This window comes from Neltuma alba, unplaced genomic scaffold (assembly GCF_004799145.2).
Source record: "Neltuma alba isolate B1F8T4 unplaced genomic scaffold, ASM479914v2 tig00011988_pilon, whole genome shotgun sequence".
Lineage (NCBI taxonomy): Eukaryota > Viridiplantae > Streptophyta > Magnoliopsida > Fabales > Fabaceae > Neltuma > Neltuma alba.
In genome coordinates this window covers 654751-668038 of record NW_021636561.1, presented here as the reverse complement: position 1 = coordinate 668038, position 13288 = coordinate 654751, and the positions used below count along the sequence as shown (strand labels likewise).

General features: G+C 34.6%; 2 protein-coding genes across 4 annotated transcripts; one reads left to right on the top strand and one right to left on the bottom strand.

The window, feature by feature from the left end:
- Positions 1 to 438: 438 nt before the first annotated feature.
- On the bottom strand, positions 439 to 4099 carry LOC114720550 (uncharacterized). The gene is made up of 2 exons (XM_028906202.1): positions 3922 to 4099; positions 439 to 932 (listed from the first exon to the last, which is right to left on the bottom strand). Exons 1-2 carry the CDS (start codon positions 4019 to 4021, stop codon positions 715 to 717), a joined length of 318 nt encoding a protein of 105 aa, XP_028762035.1. The 5' UTR covers positions 4022 to 4099; the 3' UTR covers positions 439 to 714.
- Positions 4100 to 5292: 1193 nt separating this feature from the next.
- Positions 5293 to 12070, top strand: LOC114720548 (agamous-like MADS-box protein AGL30). 3 transcript variants are annotated; one of them, XM_028906200.1, is made up of 12 exons: positions 5293 to 5673; positions 6297 to 6482; positions 7279 to 7335; positions 7428 to 7446; positions 7580 to 7644; positions 7746 to 7761; positions 7847 to 7908; positions 8020 to 8116; positions 8607 to 8654; positions 8785 to 8909; positions 9912 to 10278; positions 11663 to 12070. In XM_028906200.1, exons 2-12 carry the CDS (start codon positions 6298 to 6300, stop codon positions 11678 to 11680), a joined length of 1059 nt encoding a protein of 352 aa, XP_028762033.1. In that variant the 5' UTR covers positions 5293 to 5673; position 6297; the 3' UTR covers positions 11681 to 12070. The 3 variants fall into 3 exon arrangements, with proteins under 3 accessions (XP_028762033.1, XP_028762030.1, XP_028762031.1); XM_028906197.1 differs by having other exon boundaries at positions 7276 to 7335; XM_028906198.1 differs by having other exon boundaries at positions 5293 to 5806; positions 7276 to 7335.
- Positions 12071 to 13288: the final 1218 nt, after the last annotated feature.

Sequence of the window (13288 nt, the reverse complement as noted above, 5' to 3'; positions counted from 1 at the left end):
CTAAACACCATGGAAAGTGGCCTTGTAATCGAAGGAGTAAATGCGCTATATTTAGTTCAGTGCTCAATGTTTACATTTTTAGACATACGCACACGTGTGTGTGTGTCATAAAAAAAGTTGAAATCAAAGATTCCTACTGATGTGAACTAATTTATTTAATTGATTATATGGTCAATAATTCAACTTTTTTAATACAATTATTTTGTATCTATTATTTATAGTATTATTAGATCACATATTTTGGATATTGTTGAACTTAATTGATTGGAAGTAATTCTCCCGATGTGGTTTTTCTTCCTTAATTGAAATTCCCAACCTTATTTAAAAAGAAATTGAATTCCTTCCACATCTGATCCAACCAACTAGTAATTCAACTTAATTAATTATCTTATTAATCACAAAGCCTAATCTATGTTGGAACATAAATATGGCAGGCCATTTATCATAATCAAGAGAAGAACGATTTTTTTTATATAAAGCTTGATACATCTTTAAGACAGTAAAACACAAACCAACCAATTAAAACTCAACAAATCCACCACTATTGGCAGTTTGAATGACACAAACTCAACTTCAAATCAACATTGTAACATGTTTAACAAACTTATTATGAGCTACTATAATGAGCTCTTATTAAAGACACATACAGTCACGCTTTATTACAGTAGCTTGGTAGGTGACTAGTCCATTATTATTAAGCTATGTGCAAAAGCACTAGTGGGGATGATGAATGAGATGATGGCAGCGTCTGGGAATGGTGAAGGCAATTCTAGGGTTAAGGCCTGAATACTTCCAAGTGTCGGAATTGATAATAGCATAGAAACATTCCACAGAGATGTGGGAGAGAGGCTCGCAGCATTTTGGAGACACAGGAACAGTTAAATCTCTTGCAGGTTTCTTGCAGTGACGAAGAACATGTGTGAGCATTCTATCTGGACTGAACTTCCCACAAACTCCATAGCCGTCAGCTTCAACCCCAGCAATGGCTAGAATCGCCAAAAGCAGAGCCAAGTAAATGAACTTCTTCATCCTTAACTGTTGTAGTCCCTCTGGTTTTCTACAACTTGAACAAGGAAGCTAAATATATGTTTGTGTGTGATATTTGTAACTGTGTAATTCACAGCTTCTGCTGTGTCTTGAACTGCGTATATATAGGCAGTAGAAGCACCTTGGAATGGAGAAACTTTGTCCCCCAAGTCTTAAACCATTGGCTTTATAAGTTGGAATTAGTCTGCGGATCTTTCGTGTACGATCTTTTTAAAAATCTCAGGCCTTACAGAATAAGCACATGGATATTGTGAAAACTATATGAGCAGTTGATTATTTTATTCTTTCACCTACGTACGCACTTCGTCAAAGGTTTCATAATTATCCAATGCAATACTCACTTTTGATACGCAAGAGGTCTAGAATACAATACTCACATTTGATAAGTCTTGCAGAATAAAGCTTCTACCTAGAAATTTACAGAATTGTCAATAACTCAACTCATTTATTTACCCTAATCACAAAACACTAACCAATTTCCAAATAGTTAGTCATTTATTAGTCAAAGATATGTGGAATTAATATAAACAAAGCAACGCTTTCTAATTTGCTAAAACCACTAGTCATCATAATAAATATATGAAACTTGATGCATCTTTGAGATTAAGACATATAAATTAAACAAAAACCAATTCTAACTCGACGAATCCACCACTATTTCGCAGTTTGAATGACATTCTTCAAATCTCAGGAACTTCCACAATAAGTGTGCGTATGTGCGTAAAATATAGCCAAGCTGGAGTTTTAAATTGTGAACACTACTCCTGGTCATTATGAGGTCCATATGAGTTAATTAATATATTCCATCACCTACTCCTTGCTTCGACAATGGGTTCATGCATTAAGAAACAAATGGCTTATGAGTCAGCTTTTGTGAAGTCAAATTTTTGGGCTCAAGTTGTTTCTTTTTAAATATTTAACTATTAGATTGCCATCAACAAATGAAACGAACAGATAGATGAAAATTCGATAAGAATTAAACACACTAGAAAGATGGGATAAAAAATTATGGATAAGCATATTTATTGCTAACTTAAAAAAACAAGGGCTATTTATTAAATTATTGAACTAAATGTTAAGAATAGGATTGAAGTAATTCAGACACTTAAAGAGGAGAACGCCTAGAAATGAAAGTGTGTGTATTTTCTAGTCATCCATTCTCTTGCGTATTTAAGTGTGTGTAGATTTTTAGGTGACGATGCTTAAATAACTCCTTAATAAAAATATAACGTGTCCTTTTCTTAAATTATTTCATCAGCTAAAAAATCCCTACATGTTTTCTTCAACTTGTTTAAACGTTAATAAAGAAAACTAGATAATACTTAACTCATACTACTTTTGGTCCTAAATATAAAAACTAGTTGACTAATTTGAATAGATTAAGAAAATAAGTTAAGTTAGTAATTTGTAATAAATATGTGTTGTCTTTTCTAAAATATCATTACTAATCAAATTTATTGGCTAGAACTAGTACTATTATTAAAAAGACTATCTTAGAAAAAAATAAATAAATATGAAAAATAAAATGGATTGGGGTTTTATTTTATAATCAAAATAAAAGTCAAATAAGGACTTATATCAAATGTAGCAAGTAATATATCTTAAGCTTAATTAAGATTTTATTTCAGAGCTGGACAAAGATTTAGAGTTCAAGCAAAGCTCATATAAACTCACTTCGCCACATGGATACAAAGTCACCAGCCACCTTATCAAGTTGTCAGCCATCTCACTGACTCACTCATTATAAACGTTGGTTTAACTCTGTTATTCCTTAAGATTAAAAAAAAAAATTGCAGGAACCTCATTCAAAATGAGTTAAAATTATGTGGATCGTGGTAGTAGTTTTCCCTTTAAGACAAAATTGAGTCTATTTCACTAATTAATTCAATCAAACCATTAGTTGAATCAAATTTCATTCTTGCATTAATATATATTAATTATGTAATAAATAGATCGTTAAATCATGGAGAATATTAAGATGTCGATTTTGAAATATTGTTTAATATTCATAGCTTTTCTTGAATATTGAAAAAGACTAGTAAATTTGATAAATGAGGCAAATATTTAACTTGAGATTGGTTTGCTCCCCAAAATATATTCCTCCATAAAAACCTATTAACTAACAACTTTACATATATTTAAAAAATATATTTATTTAAAATTAGTTAATGCTTTTAAAATTTCAGAATTATCCTCCATGAAATTTGTTGTTTAGTTGGTTAATGAAATTTCTTTTGAGGATAATTCTGAGTAAACCACAGCTTGGTTAATAACTCAATTAATTTATCTAATCACTAAGCCTTATGTGTTTTGGAACTTATAGCAGCCGACTATCCTTATGTCAAAGATCGATGTGGAATTCAAACAAGCACAGCTTGCTATTTATCATAATTAAGAGAAGAACAATATATTTATATGAAACTTGATATATATATATATATATATATATATCTTATTATAACATAAACAAACAAATTCAAACTGATCAAATTCACCGTTATTTGCAGTTTGAACGACACATGCACTCGACTCTAAATCAACACTGAAACATATTATCCCAAACTTATTTATGAGCTGCTACATTGAGCTCTTATTAATGGCACAGTCACACTTTATTACAGTAGCTATAAGTAGGTGACTGGTTCATAAAGGTACTTTATTATTATTAATGGTGGTGGTAATGGCAACGCCTGGGAATGGTGAAAGCGATTCGAGGGTCGATGCCTGAATACTTCCAAGTGTCGGATTTGATGATCGCATAGAAGCATGCCTCAGAAATCTGGAATAGAGGCTCACAACACTTTGGAGAGACAGGAACAGTTAAGTCAGTTGCAGGTTTCTTGCAGTGACGAAGAACATGTGTGAGCATTCTATCTGGACTGAACTTCCCACACACTCCATAGCCGTCAGCTTCAACCCCAGCAATGGTGGCCGCAATCACGAAAAGCAGAGCCAAGCAAATGAACTTCTTCATCTTCGTGCTTAGTTGTTTCCTCTGGTTTCTGCAACTTAATTGAACAAGGGGAGATATTGATTGTATTTCACAGCTTTGGCTCTGTCTTGAACTGTGAATGAATATATATAGGTAGTAGCAGCACTTTGGAATGAACAAACCTTGTTCTCAAAGTCTTATACTATTGGCTGTACAAGTTGGAATCTGCGGATCTTTTTCGTCGTCGATCATTTAAGAAAATCTAAGGACACATGGATGGCCAGAAGCTGGAGCTTTAAATTAAATTGTGAACTGCTCCTAGTTATTGTTAAAACTATATGAGCTGATTATTTTATTCTATCACCCTACGTACTCCGTCGTCAACGGGTTCATCATTATTCAACAAACCACTTTTGAAAGCAAGATATATAGAATCTAACTCTTGTAAAATAAAGCTCCCAGTATACTTACACAATTATCGATCAAGATTACCCATTCCTATAGTTTCCATATTTATATATATATATATATATATATATATATAAATCTGTAGAATTTACAGTAAACCATATTAATGGTAAGTCTTGATGGGATGGCTCGATCTCTGCTGGTCCACAGTACAATGTACTTTTCATAATTTTCATATAGTTACGTTGATACATGTTAACCTAGTTGTTGTAAATATTGATATATCTATTCAATATATATATATATATATATATATCCAGTACTGCTGGTTAGCCAAATTCGAGTACTGATAAACTTAATTATGATTATAAAGTTTTAATAGGAAGAACCTCATTTTTCTTTTTCAATCGATCCCCTTACAATTTTTTCCCTTTTTCCTACTCCAACCAAAGAAAGGGTTATATGCCATCATCTTGTACTTTAGTGACATGAAGTTAAAGCTTACCTAATTTCATTTGTAATCTCATACTATTAGTACTGCTTATCCCTCTAACTAAAAGGGGGGGGGGGAGAAAGGGTTACATGGAATAATTATCGAAGTAGAGGAAAAGGAAGGGGGAAAGCCACCTATACTACTGTAATGCCACAAAGGAGACTCGGGATGAAATGGAGCAAAAGAAAGGGAAAAAAGGCCACCTACACTACAATTACTATTTACTATAAAGGATATCCATGGTGACTGGATGTTGACGTACGATGAGCTGGTGTGAAACTATTTATGGAATCATTTTGTCAAATTAATCAAATCGGGTTGAGCTCATTTTTGTAAAATATAGGTAAATCGTTTTCATGGTTGATACTTTTCTTATGTAAATGACAAAAAAGTGAGTGTTAACTCACTGACTCACTCTGATGGATTTTATTATGTACGTTTGCTTTTCTGATCTCTCTCAATTCCATATAAAAAGACGCCGTCTTTTAGTCTTGGTGAAGGCGAGATTGCATCAAGTGATCGAGGAGTCATCATGCATAAAGAAATTCAAGGGTTGAATTACGATTAAAATCATGATTACCAGAAACTTTCAGTACGCATAAACATGCAAGAATCTGGGTATAAATGTGAAGGTCGTTTGGGAGAAAGCAGAAAGCGGTGGCTTTTGCTGTTATGGTTTGTGAGGCAGTGGGAGAATTTCTAACGATCGTGAGTCCCGATTCTTCCGGATGCTCCAATGACCGATTTTTCCGGTCACCCGGTCGTGTTTAACCCAGGCCCTATAATGCTATATGTAAGCTCACGCCTTGATCATTCTTCTCTCTTTTCCTACGAATCTGCCTTTGTCCGAACAATCTGTTATTCCCGCGTACTACCCGTTTGGATTGTATTCCTTTTAGTTACATTCTCGACTTCGTCTTTTGGAGGTACGTTTGTACCCTTTTTGTTCTCCCTCTGTTCTTGTTAGATTAAAATCCTTACATGCTCTTCCTTTCTCAATGTTGACACTCAAAGGTTGATTTTTCTTTCTTTTTTCGGTACGGACACTTAAAAGTTGATAAAGGGTATGTATGTAAGCATTTGAGGTCGATGAATCTGTTAGCTTTTTGACAGTTGTAGTTCCTGTTTCTCATTTAAAGAAATAATCATTGGCCTCTTTTCCTCTTCAATTCTTATTGGGCCTTCACATGCTAGATGTTATATCTATTTCAAGCTCTGTGCTTCTCATTTGCTTTGTTTACTCTGGCTCTGGGTGTTCGGAGTTTGTTTTCTTTTGTTGCCTGTTTATGTTCATCAGGTGTTTGTTTTTATTTCTAAACGAATGCTGAGCTTTGGATTGAAATTGCTATGAACTTGGAGACTTTGTAAAAGTGGGGGGGCCTAACTGAAGGCGTTTCTGTGGGTTATAATTTCCAGTATGGGCAGGGTGAAGCTGAAGATAAAGAGGCTGGAGAACATTAATGGCCGTCAGGCGACCTATGCTAAAAGGAGGAATGGAATTATTAAAAAGGCTTCGGAATTATCTATACTGTGCGATATAGATATTATACTTCTCATGTTCTCACCGTCTGGGAAGCCAGCACTATGCGGAGGGAGGCGTAGGTATTTTGCTAGTGTCTGAATCATCTATATCATTAATCAATCTACCATATAAAATCTATAGAAAGCTGCATTATATATAAGTCATGAACAGTAATACAACTTGCTTCAAACTCTATGCAAAAATATGGGGCTTACAATCTAGTTAGTATAAAAGGGCAATGTTTTGTCAATAACCGTATTGATTAATTAGTTCAAAAAGTATGGTGAAGAAGAATAAAAGTTAGCTGTTCTTCTAAAACCCATTAGTCTTTATGGTCAAATGCCGTGATGCCTTTTCACTCCAAGATCAAGGAAGAAATGTTTACAATTACAGCATCTGTACCACCTATATTTTGACATCATTACCTTTATAACAATTACGTTTATTTGCGTTTAGTGTCAGATACAGTTTTTCTTTTTCTGAGGCTTACCATAAGCGTTTTCCTTCACACTTATTTCTCCCTCTAGACATCCCACCTATCTTTTCCTGCTCCTTAAGCAGCTGTTTGACATTTGAAACATCCATCCTCTTGAGTCGAGTCTAAGAAATCAGTTACTACATTATTGCATTCCCAGCTTATTCTTTTATAGTTTAGGTTTCATAAATATGTTACGAATTGCTTCACGAGGTATTGCAGACTTCTGAGTGAATACTCTGTTCGTCAAAAGAGAAAAAAAAATCTAAATACTCTTGCATCTTTGCTTGAACTTCTAATTATATCTTGCCCTTGATATTTTTCAAGCTATTAGTTCGCTTGGACTGTGGCGTTTGCCTATTCTTTGCCTGATTACGTCCCTTCTTTGGTGACTGTAGTAGCATAGAGGAGGTTATTGCAAAGTATGCACAACAAACTCCACAGGAAAGGGCAAAGAGGTATAATTAAAATCCTCCATATGAAGCAAATTATTATGCCTTTTTGTCTTAGTACAAAATTATGATTAATGTTTTCAATTGTATTGGTACAGGAAATTGGAGAGTCTTGAAGTAAGTTGTTTCTTACAACTCATTCTACATTAAAAAAATGCATATTTATCCCTTTGTTTTCAAACAGTACGAGATTATGATTGATGCCTTATTGTAATACGCATTAGCAATCTGCCTTTTTATTTGAGTTTAGGCACTGAAGAAAACATTTAAGAAGTTAGACCACGATGTAAAGATACAAGAATTTCTGGGTACAAGGTATTCCATGCCAACACCAATTTAATGACCTACTTTGGATTGATTTAACTTTTCTCCCATAAGTCGGGATACTGAAATACTTTTTTTGTTCTTTCTCACAGTGGTCAAACTGCTGAGGTATACAAGTTGAACCATCTCAATTATTTTTTTCCCCTTTTCCTTTCCCTTCATGTTGGACCTACCACTTAAGTGTTTTGTGTAGGACCTAAAGAATAACGCCACATTATTACGAACGAGAATATCTGAAATACATACAAGATTAAGGTATAATTATTTGTTCGGTTCAACCGTCAAGTCCCTTGGCTATATTTTCATGTACTTGCATTATGACTGCATTCCATTTTTTCAAGTTATATATATTACTGCATTCTGCAGCCATTGGACTGAACTTGATAAAATCAACAATGTGGAACAATTGGAACAGATGGAAAATTCTCTCCGGGAGTCAATTAATCAACTTCGAATGCATAAGGTATGCTTCTTAAGTTCTTATTATATTGTTCCTGCTCTTCGCAAGGAATATTTTCATGGTTCACTTGAGCATCAAGGTTTTGGAGGTAGTTGCTACTTCGTCCATAATCAGAAACTCTAGTCATTTTTCTCTCCTCGTTTATAATACTTTTAATGCCTAGGAAATATGTGCCTTCTTGAGATGCGGAAAGATCTGATATCCCAACTAGATATTTTCCTTGTTAAGAAAATAAGAGAAGGGATACAATTTTCCACCTGGTAGTGATAAAGGGGAATCCTTAACAATTCTAGGCACAAGAATAAGGCAATAATCAAATTGAGCGAAAGCATTGAGATTTGGGGGTGGGGGGTGGGGGAGCAACATAAATTCAGCTATCCCTCAATCCAAAACCCTCCAAAGTACATAACCAGTGTTATATACATGCAATACACATTGACGCCTTGAGATCTTGATTCTGTACTGTTTCTCAGACATTTTTCTGATCTGGCAGGAAAATGTACAAAAGCAAAAACTTGAATCAGTGCGATGCAGTAACCAGGTAAAAAGTTCAACTGGTATTTAAAACTGGTTTTAAATACGCATTTCTGTTTTTTTTCTTTCGTAGATTTAAATACACGTTTCTATGGTGTGGAAACGCAAGAGATGACTAAGCAAGCTTTATCTTCCAGTTCAATGAGTTGCACATTCCCTTCAGGATCAGTGCCAATCAACATCTCCAACCTCTATCATGGATTGCCAACAATGACAGCCAACATATGGTTTTACCTGATGATTCAAACTTGCTTCTTCCCAAGTAAGCAGTTTTCCTGAAATAAATCTATGCTTCAAAATTCCTTCGATAATCTTCATTGAATTTATTTGAGTTAGACACATCTTTAAGTTATTTTGGAGAAGCAGCATCTACTGCCAGGATAATAAGCAAATATTACTGTGGCATTGAGGTCTGATTGTTTAACAACATTAAAAATAATAAAAACGATTTGATTAAATAGAATTTGCAAATGTGTTCATTTGGTATACGAATTCATATTAATTGGCCCAAATATGTCTCCTGTTTATACTATCATAAAAAAAATCTAGTTATTCAAATGCCACGCTGCCAAAAGTATTCATATGCTAGATTTTTGTTGCGATCCAGTGGCATTGCTATTGAGTTCTTATTAACAGATGGGATAATCTTACTAAACAAAGGATGGCTTGCGAAATATTCAGCGTCTAAAGTTTCCATCCTGAGCGTTTGTTTGACCTTATCTTCAGTCTATATCTGAAAGTATCTCTTGATAGCCTTTGTGGAGAAGGAGGGACCCCAAGATATTTGCCCAGATTATTTGTAGGTCGAAAACCTAGGAATGGCTAATGACCAAAGGGTATACTGCTTGAAGTATTATGGTAGAAGAAGATATACTGGACTTGCTATGGCTAATTGTGTGGCTCTAGATGTCTGTAAGATGTCGGTTGGATCTTGTTCTAGGTCCCGATAATATGTCATTACTTTGTTTTATCAACAATATGACATAAAACAAGATAAGATTATGAACCAAAAAGAAAAACCAAGGAAAAGAGACCAAAACTTCAAGACACTGTCATCGATCTCAAATGAAAGTATAGCATAGACACGAAATAATTTTTTCTTTTTCATTGTAGCATTTTATTTTTATTTGTTTAAGCAAATTGCTTAATTTGTAATGATGTTCTATATGATGGAAAAATAAGCATATACTCAATTGGAGATCTTATGAGTTAATATTCTGTAAGTTTTAATTCTACTTGTTAAATTGGTTTGGCTGCTTCTCAGAGACATAGAGTGTTCTGCAAGCTCCTCTTTCGGGGGTTATGCTAGTTATCTTGGCTCAAGTCCAAAGCCAGATCTTTCTAATTATGGGCAAGAAAATAGTGTCCTCTGTGACATGACAAGCACCGCTTCTCTGAGACTACAATTAGGCGGGCAGTTTCCGTACCTGCCATATAATTTCAATCCACTGCATGACATCAATTTCCAGCCATCTGCTGAGATCAACCCACATGACAACCCCATAGATTATCATCCTAATAAATGCTTTGAAGCTCCTAGACCTGCCTTCGACTCTAACCACAATGGATGGGCTTCTACATCAGGACATTGTGCTGTGACCACCATGTTTGATGAATATCTGTATGCCCAGGCAAGTTTCCCTCGAGTAAACTTTAGCTTCTTACAACAGAACCCCCTTCCCCCTTTTTTTTTCCTTTTGTATTTTCTGGTATTCAAACCCAGGAAACAGACTCTCTGCTTTTAGGGGTAACGCTGCACACATCTATACCTCCCCAGACCCCACCTGGTGGAGCCTTCTGCATGGGGCCACTCTTTTTATTTTCTGGTTTTCCTGTTGCATGACTTACTTGTGAGCGGTTGGCCAACTGCAAATGAGTTGATCACCAGAACTGGATAGAAATTGTAATAATATCCACCATGGAAAGTGATTTATTTTATCTATCTTTTTTAGCCGGCAACCTTCATTTTTTTCAGTTAACTTCATATCAAAATATGGCGCAGCTGGTTTAGCTAATCTGATCGGGCACAATTACTTACCCCTTTTAGCTAGTATTAACTTCATGGATCAGCCTGAATAATGATTTTCTATAAATCATACCTTTTTTACTACAAAATCATGTCTTAGGCTTAGTGGCCATAAAAAAAGGGCAATGTCTTGTGTTGTTTGGTGGGGGGAAACGGGGAGGAAAGGAAACAAAGGAAGGGTTTTATATTCTTCCATTCAGTATGCCTAAATAGAAGAGAACAGGACAAGGAAGGAAAGTTTTTGTGCAGTCCCCACTTATATGACTTCCGTCTCTTGGTGGAGGGAAGAAAGAGTGTGGATCCTCTAAAGGTGACCAGCTATAAATTTCCCCGAAATTTGCTTCTTTGGAATATTTTCTACTTTTTCATTTTGTTAAAAAAATATATAAATTTTCTCTATCTTTCTGATAGAAGCAAACTTCATCAAATTAATGGATCCCCGAGTTCATAGCATCCATATTGTGAAAAATAGAGAAACAATTTCATTATGTTAGTGGCTTCAACAATATTATGGGTCTGACAATTTGTTTATCTTCTGTATTGGCAATGTTTTGATGCATGTCCAACAATCGTATAGGATACATGTCATATTTATAAATAATTTTATTGTACGTATAATAAAATTATAAATGAATGAATGAATGCAATGCATATCTTGTTTTATTGTAAATATATTAAACAATTATAGGATAATAAAACAATTTGACATCCCATGTTTTGCCTTTCTATTCTTCATGAATATTATCTCTTACCTTCCCTTCTATTCTATCATACCAAATAATGCATTAGATTTTACAGCTTTACAAGAATACAAACATTTCGTAGAAAATCTAAGGTTCCAAGAAGAGTTTTTATTGGATTGGAGAATCAGTCAGTTGGCTCAAACTTCCAGGGTTTTGTAATAACAGTGTCTAGTCCGTATGTAATTTCCTTTAACCTTGTCTGATACGTAAAACTTTCTAATTCTTGTAGTTTTATCTGTGTTCTAGGTACCACAGCGACACTGATTCACTACTTTTGCTCTGCATCTACCAATGACGCTGACAGAGAACTTCAGTCTGGCTTCATCAGATCTCAACAATATGCAATAATAGGCTATCTGGATTTTGCTTCCACCTTGTTTTCTGCTGTGAAGGTTGTTATGAACGCAGAAAGCATATTGCGTTTCTTCTTCCGCACGTGGATGGTGAGAGTTGTTTATAGCATCACAGTATAGCGAAGTAACTGATTCAGAATAATGTGGATTTCATTTTTGTTGGTATCTGTATGGGCTTCTTGTAAATAAAGAGTGTCCAAGTTTGTTCCTCCTCACATGGACCATCCTTGTATATTGAAAAAACATGATTGGATCACTCAAAAAGAAAGAAAAAAAAAACATGATTGCAATTTCAGACAAAGATAACATAGGAGAGACTACGATGCAGAATGCCTCTTAAATTGATAAATAACGAGAAAACATGATACAGAATGCCCTGGCTTATAAGTATGCATAGGGGCATTGTTGAAAATTATATCTGATGCCTTTATATTTCTAATTTTTGTCTTTCTTTTTGGAGTAGGAGTACAGTGGTAGCTCTTTTTCCTGTGACATTAATTCCCCAGTAATTATACATTATCGGTCTCTCAAAAAATTAATTTACAATTAAATACAAGAAATAATGATGAGCCTTAAGCAATAGCATACTGTGGGGTGAGCCAGCATGCCTAATTCACCATAAACTCTGCAATTTACGTGGTGTTTTAAACAACTGTTGGACCCTTCAGTCCCAACGGAAAAATAAAAAAAACTACTATTGGACCCTGTCAGCCTGTCACTCAGAATTCAATGAGCGCACTCAATTAAAATGACAAAATGGGATCAACGAGAATTAAGTTCAGTAGAAGGGACTAATTTTTACAATTTAGCGAATCAAGGTTCAATTTTAAATTTTTACTAGAAGAAATACTCATATTTAGTGTCTGATAATATCTTAAATAGAATTTTTTCCAGGATATCTATTGTATGCTCAGTGAAATAAAATGACAAGATGGGACAAAATGCAGCCAATAAGCAGATATTCCAGACAAAAATAAATCTTTAGAATCAGAAGTAGGTGGAGGAGGTTGAACTTTTAACTGTTATTCAACGATTGATCTCTAGTTAGGTGAAAGAATAAAGAGAGTCCCTTGAAACAGTTGGGCTTCATCAGAATTCTGAGGGCTTTGCTGTTTTTACAGTCATATATTCCTTGCGCTTGCAGTGATTTGATATTCTTTTTAACAAGATAAGTGTGAATTTTATGAGAAGTAAATAAGGAGACAACCTTAGAACTTCTATACGAGGTAAATGGAGTGAATTATAATTAAAACTTGTCGACAGAAGAGAGGACACAGAAACAATGTGGTAAATTATTGCATCTTTTCATTGCAGAAGCAGGAAAATTGACACTAAAATATCTCTAATACAATCAAAGACTCACTCGGCCAAAGCTAAAATATAGCACCAAACAATTGCTTCTTACCTCCCCCCCCCCCCTCTCCCAAAAAAACCCAAAAGAAAAAAAACCTAACCAAAAAGTAAAAATGTAAAGTAAGAAACTACTACAATACTAATGGCGGGTAGTATAAAGATTCCA